Source organism: Phocoena sinus, chromosome 15, assembly GCF_008692025.1.
Source record: "Phocoena sinus isolate mPhoSin1 chromosome 15, mPhoSin1.pri, whole genome shotgun sequence".
Classification (NCBI taxonomy): Eukaryota; Metazoa; Chordata; class Mammalia; order Artiodactyla; family Phocoenidae; genus Phocoena; species Phocoena sinus.
The window spans coordinates 48,253,532-48,268,400 of record NC_045777.1 but is presented as its reverse complement, the minus strand read 5'-3'; the positions used below and the strand labels follow the sequence as shown (position 1 = coordinate 48,268,400).

General features: G+C 38.9%; 1 protein-coding gene across 2 annotated transcripts; it reads left to right on the top strand.

The window, feature by feature from the left end:
- The first annotated feature begins 40 nt into the window (after positions 1-40).
- POLR3F (RNA polymerase III subunit F) lies at positions 41-14,090 on the top strand. 2 transcript variants are annotated; one of them, XR_004345831.1, is made up of 10 exons: positions 41-443; positions 1,499-1,616; positions 6,453-6,520; positions 6,884-6,904; positions 7,033-7,100; positions 8,436-8,548; positions 10,524-10,666; positions 10,886-10,993; positions 11,873-12,064; positions 13,259-14,090. XR_004345831.1 is itself a non-coding variant. In XM_032605566.1 (9 exons), exons 1-9 carry the CDS (start codon positions 382-384, stop codon positions 13,334-13,336), a joined length of 954 nt encoding a protein of 317 aa, XP_032461457.1. In that variant the 5' UTR covers positions 41-381; the 3' UTR covers positions 13,337-14,019. The 2 variants fall into 2 exon arrangements, 1 of the variants encoding a protein (XP_032461457.1); XM_032605566.1 differs by lacking the exon at positions 6,884-6,904 and having other exon boundaries at positions 8,436-8,552; positions 13,259-14,019.
- Positions 14,091-14,869: the final 779 nt, after the last annotated feature.

The following is a 14,869-nucleotide window of genomic DNA, read 5'->3' as shown; positions in this document are numbered from 1 at the left end:
TAGCAACTAGCCCCGCCCCTGCGCTTGGCCCGGAGACTGGTACCCGACTCGAGCTCCTTTCGTCAGGCTTCGCCGTAGGCGACCGAGAACTTGCCCTTACAGAGATTGGAAAGTGCTACAAGGTGGCGTCCCAACTCAGAATAGGGGAACAAGGCTCGTTCGTCCGACAGGCACTGACATTCTGGAAAAACCAGAATAAGAGTTTGTAGCGGCGCAGGCGCGGCTTGGCCACCTCAAGGCGACTGGCAAAGAAGGACCGCTTGCGACACGAGGAAGAAGGCCCATGTGCCAGCCGCTGTCTTCATAGGTTCCAGGGTTCCCCCGCTTGCTGTCCGGCTTTCCGGACCGTCTCTTCCCCCAGGAACCGGGACCTGCGCCCTCATGGCCGAGGTGAAGGTGAAAGTGCAGCCGCCCGACGCGGATCCGGTCGAAATCGAAAACAGGTAAATCAGTGAGTGAGAATTTTTTCCCGGCTCGGGAGGCCCTGCGAGGCGCTGGACCCCGTCTCCGGGACCCTCGCAAGTTCAGTGGACGCGCAGGGAGGGGATCGCGGGTGTTGGGACCCTCCTCTCATCCCCGGAAAACAGAACTCTTAATTTCGAAACGAGTCGGACTGTTTGCAAGATTGTGTAGCTGACCTTTCCCTGGTGCTGTTCGGGAAGCTCTACTGATGCGCTTCTTTCCCACATTAAGGTGATCCACGCTCAGAGTGAAGACTCGGCGTTTTCCCCGTAGTACTTGTGGATACACGTTCTGATCCTGGATCGCCCTTGTCAATAAGGGAACTCCCGTGGCAGAACGTTTAGCCGAAGTTAGGGTGCAGTTTTCTGTTATGAAGCAACACAAGTCAGATGGTTTTAGTGCAGTATACAAGTGAAGATTTTGGGGCGCCCAAAGCCTCTGCCGATTTTATGTTCTCTACCGTGCACTGCAATTTTTAGGGTACCACATAGTTTTAAAGGACCCCCACTTCTTAAAACTATTATGAATAACACATATGATGATCCTAGGGCAAGATGAAAATTCGGGTTTGTTTTTGTTTCTTAGGGATAATTCTGAAAGCAGGTCCCAGTTGTGGTGAATTGTCATAACAGATTTTGACTTCCCACCAGAAGTGTTTGATTTACCTCCTGCTCACAGACTTACGGCTATCCAAGGCACTGTATCTTCCCTTTGTCATACTTGTACCGTCTGAGAAAACTGAAGCCTCAGCTTTAATATGTCTTTCTGTGTTTTCATTTGACTTTTGTTCTAATTTAAAGTTCATGTGAATAAGGAAAAGAAATGCTTCTCTTAAATACAATAAAAATGTAAACGTGTATTTCAAAAGCATCGTCCTCATTTTTAATATACTTTGAATCAGAACCATTGTAGAAACCTAGATTATCTATCAGATGTGAAAAAAGGCACAATTCCAAACTGTTCTTCTTGTATTTTTTCCCCTACCACCTCTTGAGATAGGTAGAAACATGAATATCATTAATGCCTTTGTTCCTAGGATTATAGAATTATGTCACCAGTTCCCTCATGGAATCACAGACCAAGTAATTCAGAATGAAATGCCGCATATAGAAGCCCAGCAGCGGGCAGTGGCCATCAATAGACTGTTGTCCATGGTAAGGTGAACCAACTAGTTCATGTAATTACTTAAATGTTGTGATTGTCATTACTTCCTGTTATGTAGTCACGAAACCATTCTCAAAAGTGTGTTAGGTTGTGACTGATAAGACTCCAAACCAGGAAACAGCTCAGACTGCCTGAATTAAGGAAAGAAGAAGTAATATGCATTTTACAAGACAAATGAAATACTTGTATTTTAACTGTTATATTTAGTAACCTAATTGTCACTAAGCTACATAATGGCACACAACTACCTATGGGCATAGTCTATTCACACTTTCTGTTTGCTTCTTACTGCTAGTAAAGGCAAATACATAGTAAAGGCTTTGGATCAAACACTTAAATAAGCTAGTATGAAGATTAAAAGACAAAAAAATGGAAAAATCAACTATAACTACAATAAACAGTTAAGGGATAAACATGTGATGATCAGGAAGAAATAGACAATCTGAACAGTCCAGTCACTAGTAGTAAAATGGAACTAGTAATCAAAAAACTCCCAGCAAACAAACGTCCTGGACTGGATGGCTTCACAGAGGAGTTCTGGCAAACATATAAAGAAGAGCAGATACTAGTCCTTCTCAAACACTTCCAAAAAATTGAAGAGGAGGAAACACTCCCAAATTCGTTCTATGAGGCTCCCATTACTCTGATACCAAAACTAGACAAAGATGCTACCAAAAAAAGAAAATTAGAGGCCAGTGTCTCCGATGAATATACATGTAGAAATCCTCAACAAAATATTAGCAAACCAAATTCAACAGTATGCAAAAAGGATCGTATACCATGACCAAATGGGATTTATTACAGGAAGGCAAAAATGGTTCAATATGCAGAAATCAATCAGTGTAATACACCACAGTAACAAAAGGAAGGATAAAATTCACATGATCTTCTCAATTGACACAGAAAAAGCATTTGGCAAAATTCAACATCCATTCATGATAAAAACTCTTAGCACAGTTGGTATAGAGGGAACATATTTCAACACAATAAAAGCCATTTATGACAGACCCATAGCTAACATCATATTCAGTGGTGAAAAGCTGAAAGCCTTTCCTCTAAAATCAGGAAGAAGGGAATTCCCTGGCAGTCCAGTGGTTAGGACTTGGTGCTTTCAGTGCCAGAGCCCAGACATACAAATGGGAAGGGAAGAAATAAAACTGTCCTTATTTGCAGGTGACATAATACTATATATAGAAAACCCTAAAATCTCAATCAAAAAACTATTAGAACTAATAAATGAATTCAGTAAAGTTGCAGGGTCAAGATTAATACACAGAAATCTGTTGCTTTTCTACACACTAATCATGAACTATCAGAGGAAGCAAGAAAACAATCTTGTTTAAAAATCACATAAAAGGAATAAAATACCTAGGAATAAACTTAACCAAGGAGGTGAAAGATCTAACTTTGAAAATTATAAAACACTGATGAAGGAAATTGAAGGTGCTACAAAGAAATAGAAAGATATCCAATGTTCTTGGACTGGAGGAATTAATATTGTTAAAATGGGGACTTCCCTGGTGGTCCAGTGGTTAAGAATATGCACTTCCACTTCAGGGGGCGTGGGTTCAATTCCTGGTTGGGGATCTAAGATCTTGCATGTTGCGTGGTGCAGCCATAAAATAAATAAATAAAAAGTAAAGACTATATTAGTATTGTTTAAATGTCCATATTATCCAAAGCAATCTACAGATCTAATGTGATCCTTATCAAAATACCCAGGACATTTTTCACAGAACTAAAATAAATAATACGAAAATGTATGGGTAGCCACAAAAGAGCCCGAATAGCCAAAGCAATCTTGAGAAAAAAAGAACAAAGCTGGAGGTGTCATGCTTCCTGACTTCAGACTATACTACAAAGACACAGTAATCAAAACGGTATAGTTCTGGCACAAAAAGAGATACATAGATCAATGGAACAGAATAGAGAGCCCAGAAATAAACCCATCCACTTACGGTCAATTAATTTAAGACAAAGGAATCAACAGTATACAGTGGGGAAAGGAGTCTCTTCAACAAGTCGTGCTAGGAAAAATGGACAGCTGCATGTAAAAAATGAAATTAGGACTTTTTCTGACACATATATAAAAATAAACTCAAAAAGGATTAAAGACTTAACTGTAAGACTGGAAACTGTAAAACTCCTGGAAGAAAACACAGGCAGAACACTGACATAAATTGTAGCAACATTTTTAGAGAAATGCAAATCAAAGCAACAATGAGATATCACCTCACACCTGTCAGAGTGACTATCATAAAAAAGACCACAAACAACAAATGTTGGTGAGGATGTGGAGAAAAGGGAATCCTTGTACACTGTTGGTGGAAATGTAAATTGGTGCCACCACTGTGGAAAACAGTATGGAGGTTCCTCAAAATACTAAAAATAGAACTATCATATGATCCAGCAGTTCCACTCCTGGGTATATATCCAAAGAAAATGAAAACACTAATTCAAAAAGATATATGCACCCAAATGTTCATAGCAGCATTATTTACAATAACCAAGATATGGAAGCAACCTAAGTGTCCATCAACAGATGAATGGATAAAGAAGATGTGGTACATATATACAATGGAATATTACTCAGCCATAAATAAGAACAAAATGATGCCCTTTGCAGCAACATGGTTGGACCTAAAGATTGTCATACTTACTGAAGTAAGTCAGACAGAGAAAGACAAATACACATATGATATCACTTTTATGTGGGATCTAAAAAGTAAACAAAGGAATGAATATAACAAAACAGACTCACAGATATAGAGAACAAACTAGTGGTTACCAGTGGGGAGAGGGAGGGGCAAGATAAGGGTATGGGATTAAGAGGTACAACCTACTCTGTATAAAATAAATTGGCTACAAGGATATATTGTACAGCACAGGGAATATAATCAATATTTTATAATAACTTTAAATGGAGTATAATCTATAAATATGAGCTCACTATGTTGTACACCTGAAACTAATATAGTATTGTAACTCAACTATACTTCAGTTCAAAAAAACAGCAGTGCACCAGATTGCTGAGCGCTGTTCTAGCCAAAGGAAAAAAGGAGTGTTGGTTTTTTACTAGTCAATTCACCACTGTGAAGGTCTTCAACTCCAGGATGGATAGAGCAAGGCATGCTGGGAAGTATGGCAATTAAAAATGTTTTTGTTCTCGGACCCTCCCTTTTAGCCTTTTCTTTCTGTCTGAAAATTATGCTCAGCACCTCACTCTGTTTCACCACCTCTGCAGCCCCACCTATTGCCAGTTCTGTCGGCTACAGGCTGTAGGCAGTGGTAGAGCTACTGAAGAATTTTAAGCAAGGGAGTAATTATTAATAAATCACGAGTGTTGCTGATTTTACCTCTCAAACAATTCTCAAATGTGTTCCGCTGTTTCCATTCTTACTACCCCTGCATGTCTTCAGGCTCTTGGCTTTTACTTGGACTGCTACAGTGCATCTTAATGGGCTTTCCTGGCTCCATGTGCCTCAGAGCAACCAGCCTGCTCTGTCTTAAATACAGATTTGACCAAGTCACTTTCCCACCAGAAACTCTTCTCTCAACTCTAGAGATTCAAGTCCACACTCCTGGGTTTACCACACTGAGCCCCTCCCTTCTGCACCCACCTCATCTCCCTCCACCCCTCCAACTCAAAAGTTAGTTTTCAGAAGGAACAGATGGTTTTTGGTTCCCTAGCAAATCACGCTGTTTCATGCCTCAGTTCCTTTGCTCATGCTGTCTTCCCTGCTTAGCAGGCCCTTTTTCCCTTTCCTCAGAGACTGACTCCTCATTATTCTCAAGACTCATCTCTGCTATCGACTCCAGGGATCCTCACTGACCCCCCAGGCTGGGCCAAAGCTGCTTCTCTGAGAGGCCGTCCCACCCTTTACTTAGCTCTGTCTTAATGCCAACCCGATGGTATTGAAGTCAGCTGTGTAATTCTCTTTCAGAATCCATGTTTGTCCCCCCCAAACATATATCACAGTACAGGTGTTCAGTAAATGTTCATAGGTTGAGATGAACAACTGAATGGAGCCTCCAAATTGGGCTTTGTGGTTTGAGGGAGGGAGGGAAAGTATTGCTGTTCATCCATATATCAACCTAATTCCAAGTCATGGGTCTGCCCAGCCTTAACTCGTGGGAATGGGGCCTCTCTTAGCCGTGCTTCCGTGAACTGCTGGAAGCCCAGTGGTACAGCCATCTGGGTTCTCCTAAGTTCAGACCCAAGGAAATGCAGGAGCGTGACACACATGCTTTGTTTTACTTGTGACTTGTATAAAAACAGAACTACTACAGGCTTTTTATTCATTGGTTGACCTTTCTGCCTAATTTTCATGTAACACTACAGAAATCACACATGTCAGTAAATGTTACTATTAACATTGTAAATTTCATTTAATCATTGTACCATAGAATATTTTTGCATGAATAGCCTTTATTTGAACTTTTTTAGACAAATTACATTTTACTATATATATATTTATTGAATTTATTTGAATTAAATATGGATTTTTATTTATTATTCTAAAGCTGCTTGTTTAAAATTCTTTACACATTGATCATATAACCAAGCCAGGATCTAACATGTAGAAAATTGTTAGATATTAATATTTGGGGAAATGGCGAGATAAAGAGTTAAGTTTTAAAAAGTACATCACATGTGACATGTAGGAAAAAACTTAAGTACTCAAGTGAAGAACTGGCAACTATGGGAGGTAGGCTATTTTAGTCCGTGTAAAATATTGAAGAATGCATTGATGTTTGTCATTGGACTTGATATATCTCCAAAATAATTCACTGTTGTTTTCTTTTTAAAAAAAAAAAAACTTTAGGGTCAGCTGGATCTCTTAAGGAGCAATACAGGCCTTCTGTATAGAATAAAGGAGTCTCAGAATGCTGGGTAAGCACCTAATTTTTTATTTTAAGAAAATTTTAATATGATAAAAGTAATATATGTTTGGGGAAAAAAAGCCAGTACAGAATTGCATCATGTAAACCTGGCCCGTGTATCATCTCACCTCCCATATGCGTTCCATTTCCCAGAGATAGCTGCTGTTAATATTTTGGCATATATCCTTTCTTATAGGTATATATAAATACATATAGATGATTATATATTTATATACCATATATTTATATATAATCTCTCTCTCTTTTTTTTTTCTTATTTTAACAAAAATGGGATCATGATATCCATACTGTTTTGCAACTTGTTTTTTTTCACTTACTATATCTTGGACATCTTTTCATTTGGTACATACAGCCCTGTCTCATTCTTTTTAAGGTAAGCCCTTCTTTTGGTAAATAAGTCAATGTGATGACCTTGTCTGCTCATTCGTTTAAGTAGTCTTGTAGATTATTAGATTATCCTGTACCTCTTTGCCTTTTTAATTCTCCTTTATTTCCCTGCAGTAAAATGAAAGGATCAGATAACCAGGAAAAACTAGTATATCAAATCATAGAGGATGCAGGAAATAAAGGTAAGCATGTAGAGGAACAGCAGAAACAACATTGTCTCTAGGACCAGATAGTGGGGACTGAGATCCTGGCTTCCCAGGATATAGATCAGTCAGTTCAGTATGCTGCCGTTTGTTAAAAGGAAAAGAAAATATAACACACACACACACATATATATATATAACAATATGTAATGTACATACATTTGAAGGACACCCAGGAGTGACACTGTTGTTGCTTCAGGGAGATAGGAACTAGATGGCTGTGGGCAGGGATGGAAAGAGACCTCTGAATGTGGACCATATGAATATATTATCTATTCAAAATAAATAAATTAAAACTTAAGAGTTTTTTTTTTTAATCCTTATTTGCTAAATTTTGGAAAGCTTCGTTTCTTCCTCTTATCTGTAAATGGTGGATAATAACATCTCTCTGGTTTTTGCAAAAATCCGAGGGACGCCTAGTGCAGTGTGGCAGTGTCTGGTGTAGCTCGCTCAAGAGCTATTTAGTTCCTCTCCTGTTGCCCTTAAAGAACTTTATCGAAATTGCTGTTATTACAATTTAAGATCTGTTTGAGTCATTGATATTAGCTTTAACAATTACGATGTAATCTGAAGTCATATAATTTTTATATGTGTTGGGAAGTTAAATTAAAATTTTAAAAATAAATATGAAGAAGTCATTCTCTATTTAAAAAAAAATCTTCCTATCTTATTATGCCTTCACGTTGGGAAGAAAATACAGCAAAATGTTTTAACATAAATTCCTTGTATACGTATAACACATATTTCCTTCTTTGAAAGAAAAATCATAGCTTTCTGCACAGGCTTTTAGTGACTATGGGAACTGTAATCTTTCTATTTTCCAAATATAGTGCTGTATAAATAATGGACATACATGCACACAGATGCTCTCATAAAGTGTTTTTTGCTCTCATCAAGGGTGGCAGCCAACCCAGACCCAAACTTAAGTTTGTTTTTCACATATACAATCTAAAGTGATATTTAAAGAAAAAAAGAGGTTGGGATGTAGGGGGGCATGGAAAAGGCAATATATGTTAATTCAGTGACATTCAAGATTTTTCTTCCATTACAAAAACGTCCTTTTCATATGTTTTTTAAAAGGTGCCACACTGGCATTCCAAGAAATTTCCAGTTAGAAAATAGAACATATAACTTATGTATTGTTTTGCATATTTTTGTTACTTTATCTGAGACTCTTACCTCTAATTCATTTTTCCTATAGCTATGCTCTAGGAATGTATACATATTTTGCTAGATTTATAATGAGATATAAGCAATGGGAAAAGAAACACACATCCTATAGTGGTCAACTTATTTTACTTTACTTTCTTATAGGAATATGGAGCAGAGATATCCGATACAAAAGCAACTTGCCATTAACAGAAATTAACAAAATTCTAAAGAATCTGGAAAGTAAAAAGCTAATTAAAGCTGTTAAGTCTGTGGCAGTGAGTAACCATCTCTTTTCTTCCCCTGGATGTTCTCTGTACATATATTACTCCAAGTATATTTCAGGTTTTTATTCTTTAAGCTATGTCATGATTTAAAACAACTGGTCAAAAAAGATTTTTAAAATTTTAGCTCATATCGGATGGTTTGGAGATGCTGCTTTAGATATGTCACTGCCAGTTAACTCTTAGAGTCTTACCCACTCAAAAATCTAAAACTACTTTACTCTCTTCAGTAAAGAATTTGGGGGATCACGAACATTTTTCCTGGATTTTGTGATATGTAAGATAATTTATTTCAACCTGGTGTATGAGATTACCCATTCCACAAATACCCGTCGTGCATTTGCTGTGTGCTGGGCACTGTTCTGGGGGCTTGGAATACATTAGTGAGCAGGTCACAGAAAGTTCTCTGCCCTGGCCCTGGTGGAGCATCTGTTCCAGCACATGGGATTTCTCCTCCTCCTCTTGCCAGCCACCCTGTCACATCCTCCGGGGGCTCCAGGATCCAGAGCTGGCTCCAGCAGACACATTGCTGATTTCACTGATTGAGGCATCAGAGGAGCTGGGGTGCTCCTAGATTAAAGTGTGCTTGAACACAAAATTCAGCAAATAAAATTTTGATAGTCATCAGTGGTTTTATTTATCAATGGTATTTATGTCCTACCACTCCCTCATTTAGAATATTATTTCTCTTCCACATTTTTATTGGATAATTTCAAATGTGTACAAAAGTATAGAAAATAACAAAATGAATTCCCATGTACCCATGCGTAGCTTCATTTTGCCAATCATGCTGTACATCTTTATTTTTAGTAGCAGCTTTATTGAGATTTAATTCAGTGGGTTTTAGTATATTCACAGAGTTCTGCAGTCACCACACTGTTCTAATTTTTTAAATTATATCTTTTTAATGTTGCGGTGTTTTGTTTTGTTTTGGGTTTTTTTTGGCCATGCCGTGTGGCTTGTGGGATCTTAGTTCCCTGACCAGGGATTGAACCTGGGCCAAGACAGTGACAGCACCGAGTCCTAACCACTGGACTGCCAGGGAACTACCAATATATGGTCTTTAGTGTCTGGCTTCTTTCACTTAGCATGATGTTTTCAAAGTTTCAGACTTAAGTAGTATTAGATTGTAACCCAAAGTATAAAATAAATATTCATGAGAACATACTAAGATAAATATTTGAATAAATAAATCAATGGGCGAGAATAGACAAGTCTTCATGCAGAAGAATTCCAAATAATTTGTGTAGACTCTTCATCCTCAAGGAAGTAGAGCGAACTCCCAGTCTTTAAGTGTGGACTGTGCGTGGTGGCTTCCTTCCACATATGGAAAGGTCGGGACAAAAAGGTAACTTTACAGTGGAGAAAACTGAGAAACACTACCTCAAACCAGGTGATGGATTTATAATGTCAAGGCTGATGTTATATTGATGACAATCAATCATCATTTAGTGATGATCAAGTACTCTTAATATGACATGATGAGAAGTGCACTTTACCTCTGTGGTCTTTTTTCCAGTCTACTCGGACAAATCCCAATTAAGGGACATCCTACAGAATTTTTTGCCAGTAATTCTAAAAAATGGCAAATTCACCAATAACAAGGAAAGTCTGAGAAACTGTCACAACCAAAATTTGCCTCATGTATAATAAATTTGTAATAATATGGTATTCTGGATAGGATCCTGGACCATTAAAAGGACATTAGGGAAAAACGAAGGGAATCTGAATAAAGTGTAGACTTTATAATTAATTTTGACCTATCAACATTGTTTCATTAGCTATAACAGATGTACTGTGGTAATGTCAGGTGTTAGTACTAGAGGAAGCTGAGCACAAAGTCCCATCTTCACAATAATTCTGTAAATCCCAAACTGCTCTGAAATATGAAGCTTTGGGGGTTTTTAAGTCTTAGTTTTGGAAGACTATTTTGTTACCTCTAACCATCTACTGTGCGTGTTTTTCCTAGGCCTCAAAAAGAAGGTGTACATGCTCTATAACCTGCAGCCAGACCGCTCTGTGACCGGTGGAGCCTGGTACAGTGACCAGGATTTTGAATCTGAATTTGTAGAGGTGCTTAACCAACAGTGTTTTAAATTCCTACAAACTAAGGTGAGGCATAATTGAGGAAACATCACTCCAAGTATAGTTTTTTAAAGTTTCTTCATAAGGAATGTTTAATCTTGTGTATCATATCTTACAGGAATTGAAAACATTGAAATTGGTCATTTTTACTAAACAAAATATGTCCTGTTGTTGTTCTCACTCTATATGAATTGTATTCAGAAGGCACCAGTATTCTTCCTGAAATTTATGTTTCTACCCTTATAGGCAGAAACAGCACGAGAAAGCAAACAGAATCCAATGATACAAAGAAATAGTTCATTTGCTTCATCACATGAAGTGTGGAAGTATATCTGTGAATTGGGGATCAGTAAGGTTGGAACTCGGTTTCTAATTTCATCTTATTTTTAAAAACTTATTCTTCATCATAGGGATATAGTTTACAATGTATTGCAAACACAGCTGACCCAGACCCTTTTTTCTGGTGATACCCATGTACATTCTGCAGAACCCACTTTGAGGAAGTACTGTCCTAAGGCAGTCAGGCAATGGCGGTCATTGCCGTCGGGCACTTTCTGAACTGTATGTACCTGAGCTTGGGCTACAGAGCGGCAGAGTGGAGGCCTGGCAGTGCATTTCACTACCAGATTCAAAAGTCTGTTCTGACAAGTTCTTGATTCTCTTGGGGACGTTTCCATATATGTGCCAGACATCCATCATCATAGCAGTTGTCGTTTATTGGTATTTTCCTACTTATGAGATGTTAGTGGCATTGTCAGCACATTCTCTGAAGATCTGTACAAACACACTGTGCTTGATACTTTTCATCATCAGAGAAGAAGCTGAAGTGGCTGCTTGGACAAGTCATTTTCATTTCCTGGGCTCCAGATCTCTCTTTCATAAAAAAACAGGAATTTGGACTATTTGATGTCTAAAATACCTTTCTGCTCAAGCATTTTATAAACCTCCATCAAATTCTTGCCAAAGAATTGTTACAAGATGTCTAGATTTTCCTTGGGAGGGTGAAGACATCAGCAAGTGTCAAGCTCAGTGCGAGCTCAGAGCCCTGCCCCTGGTATTTGAGGGTCTGTGCTCACTTCGGCCATTGTTCAGCCTCTTTATGCCTCCATTTACTCTCCAGCATAATCCTTCCCCATTTCACCAAGGAATTGTGGCCTTTTACGTTTTTTAACACCCTCCAAAATGATGTCTCCTTGTCCTTTTTGGGTCCTTTCTAACGTATCCCTTTTGTAGGTAGAGTTGTCCATGGAGGACATTGAGACCATCTTAAATACACTCATTTATGATGGGAAAGTGGAGATGACTATCATCGCTGCAAAAGAAGGCACCGTAGGCAGTGTGGACGGACACATGAAACTGTACAGGGCAGTCAATCCGATCATCCCGCCCACGGGATTGGTGCGGGCCCCCTGCGGACTCTGCCCGGTGAGTTACAATGGCTTCGCTTCACACTTCACTGCCGCCGAGTGCAGATGCCACATGACGTATTGATACCAGCAAGCACACCCTAGTTTCCTCAAACTCAGGGTTGACCAAGAACTGTGGAAACCTCCATGTAACCTTGATGACAGAGCTTTAACCAACAAATCATCACCTTGTATTCTTTCTTAGAATAACCATGTTAAGGAAATTTGTTTTCTGCTCTTGGCCCCAAATGGACATTTTTTTCTTTTTGGCTGCACTGCACGGCATGTGGGATCTTAGTTCCCTGACCAGGGGTCGAACCTGCACCCCCTGCAGTGGAAGCGTGGAGTCTTGACCACTGGACTGCCAGGGAAGTCCCCAGATGGACGATTTTTGATGAGGGCTAATCATTTCACCTCAGTAGGGAGGGAAATGAGATTTGTTGAGAACCTACTATGGGCCAGACACGTTCTTGAAGATTTCTGTGGTCTCATTTAATCCTCCTTACGTCCCTTGGAGCTAGTGATGTTACTTCCCTTTAAGTGTGAGGGAACTCGGGCTGAGGGCGACCTAAGCATTCAGCTGAGACACGACAACCAGGACTCACACCCAGAGGTGATGTGCTTTCCCTCGAGGCCCACCCCACACTCTTCATTATTTTGTTCCCAGATAGTCTCTGAAAGCCACCTGTGTGCTGCAGGCACCGTGCCAGCCCTTGTGGCATTTATATTCTTGGGCTGTTAGTCCGTGTTTTATTGTCTACATGCCTAAGCTCTCTATGCCCTGGTTTCAACTCCTAGAAAAAAGGCTAACCTGTTGGGAATTCTATTTAGCACCCTTCACAAAAAGGAAGGTGGCTCAACATGAAACATTTGGTTAGTTAAGATTAAGTCATTAGTGTGTATATATCTCCCTTCCTGGACTGTTGTTACCTGCCTTCTGCCCAGTGGGTAGGTGGATATGGTCGGCTTAGTGCTACAGTGAAAGGCCTCTCACTCACTCTATGATCACAGAGCAGGTCCTATTCCAGTATGTTCTTATTTACAGTCCTAACCGCTTTCACTTTGAAAGTTTTGTTTTTAATATTGCTTTAAATAAATGGTTGGGTCTTGGATATTTTGTTAGAATTTTGTTGTAGTTGATATTTAAGACATTACCTATAATGTAATAATTTTAAAACTTCAGTTTGAATATAACCTTTTTTCTTTTTTAAAGGTTTTTGACGACTGCCATGAAGGTGGTGAGATTTCACCATCTAACTGTATTTACATGACAGAGTGGCTCGAATTTTAATAGAGAGCTATGAACTTTACTGACATTTTGCAAATGAAGTTACTTTGGGAACAAATAATTTGATTCATGATGGACATCAAATTCCCTTGAAAGCAAACTTCAAGATAAAAACTTGCTATGAAAAAAATTTTTTTAATCTATGAAGACTAAATTTACATTGGTGAAGTAAGCAACAGTGAAATCCATTCTTTCCTAAGTAAAATACTTTGAACTCCTGGAAGACCACCTTCTGAAGCTTTCAAGACTTTTGATGATTCATGGGAAAAGAAGCAATTATGTTCATATTCACCAAGTACTGTGATAATGGCTAGAGCTTTAAAATGCCTGTTTTAAAGTTACTTATTAAGGTCTTCATTGGGAAACTTTTGTATATGACCCAGTGTCACCATTTCTGTTTTCTCAGCGGTTTCATTGAGAAGAAATGAAAAAGAAGGCAGGAATAGCAGGGGAGAACGCAGACTTGGGGCATGAGGGGGGGACACAGTGGAACATCCCTTTTCTATACACTGTTGATGCCTTTTTGTGTCCGCAGTATTCTTTCAGAGGATTATGCCTCTGTACTTACCTCAAACCCAAATGACGCTGTTGTCAAGGATATCTTTTTAGTGTATAAATATTAATTACTCTCATCCTAAATGGAATATTTTCACTGGTTCTTCTTTGTTAAAGTCTTACAAGTTTCACTCTGTGGCTCAATTGTATTATTCACTAGAATTTTCCCCTAGATTCTTATTTAACTAAAATTAAAACTAAAGAGAATCCATTGCCCTCCATTCACTTTATTGGGCGGGGTGGGGGCGATTATCATTCTTTCCTTATCCTGTTTTAGATTTTTTTCCATATTCTGTTCTAAAATTCATGGTGTAATAGGTCTAAACTAAGCAGGAAGCCATTATAATTGTCCTCAGTTCTAATAGCACTTTCAGTCCCAATCTTCAGCTCAACAGAAAACAATAGGTTACTTGATGTATTGTTACACAGAAGTTAGCTATAGGTCTTTTTAGGATCTCAGCTGTCATATTTTCACTTTGTAGCGCCACTTAAAAGTTTCTGGGTCCAAGCCAAAAGCGGGGGACCAAGGGAAAGGAAAGCTCTGCTGGGGCCTGAGTTCAAACACCAGGTTTGGAGAACCAACACAAGGGTTATTTTGAGATAAATAGTAAAATAAAATTCAGCTCAGTATCCAATTTTTAAGAACCAGATAAATTCTGTGGCCAGCTGTACAGAATTAGCATTTGGTGACACTGGTGCTTTGAAACAAAGATCATTTCAAGTACTAGATGTGTAAGATCCAGAAGAATCTGGGAGCCTGAAACTACAGAGGGTTTCTGATCCACTCTCAGAGAGAGCTGGAATGCTAAGAACAATATCTGCCCTTCCTGGGACCTAGCCTGTCACAGGGGCGCTCGTCTTAAAATTTAATGACAAAACTGAGCTTGGAGGAGACTCAGAAGTGGAACGAAGGAAGCAGTTTGTGTTTTAAATACACTTAGTACTGTATCTTGACAGCCAGAGATTTTTTTAAGTTTACAA

What these genes read in the sequence shown, in the direction of transcription:
- POLR3F (XM_032605566.1), top strand. Translation starts at nt 382, where the DNA reads ATGGCCGAGGTGAAGGTGAAAGTGCAGCCGCCCGACGCGGATCCGGTC. An exon ending in AGAGGATGCAGGAAATAAAG is followed by an intron (nt 7,101 to 8,435) that starts GTAAGCATGTAG and finishes ACTTTCTTATAG; the next exon opens with GAATATGGAGCAGAGATATC. An exon ending in TTAAATTCCTACAAACTAAG is followed by an intron (nt 10,667 to 10,885) that starts GTGAGGCATAAT and finishes CTACCCTTATAG; the next exon opens with GCAGAAACAGCACGAGAAAG.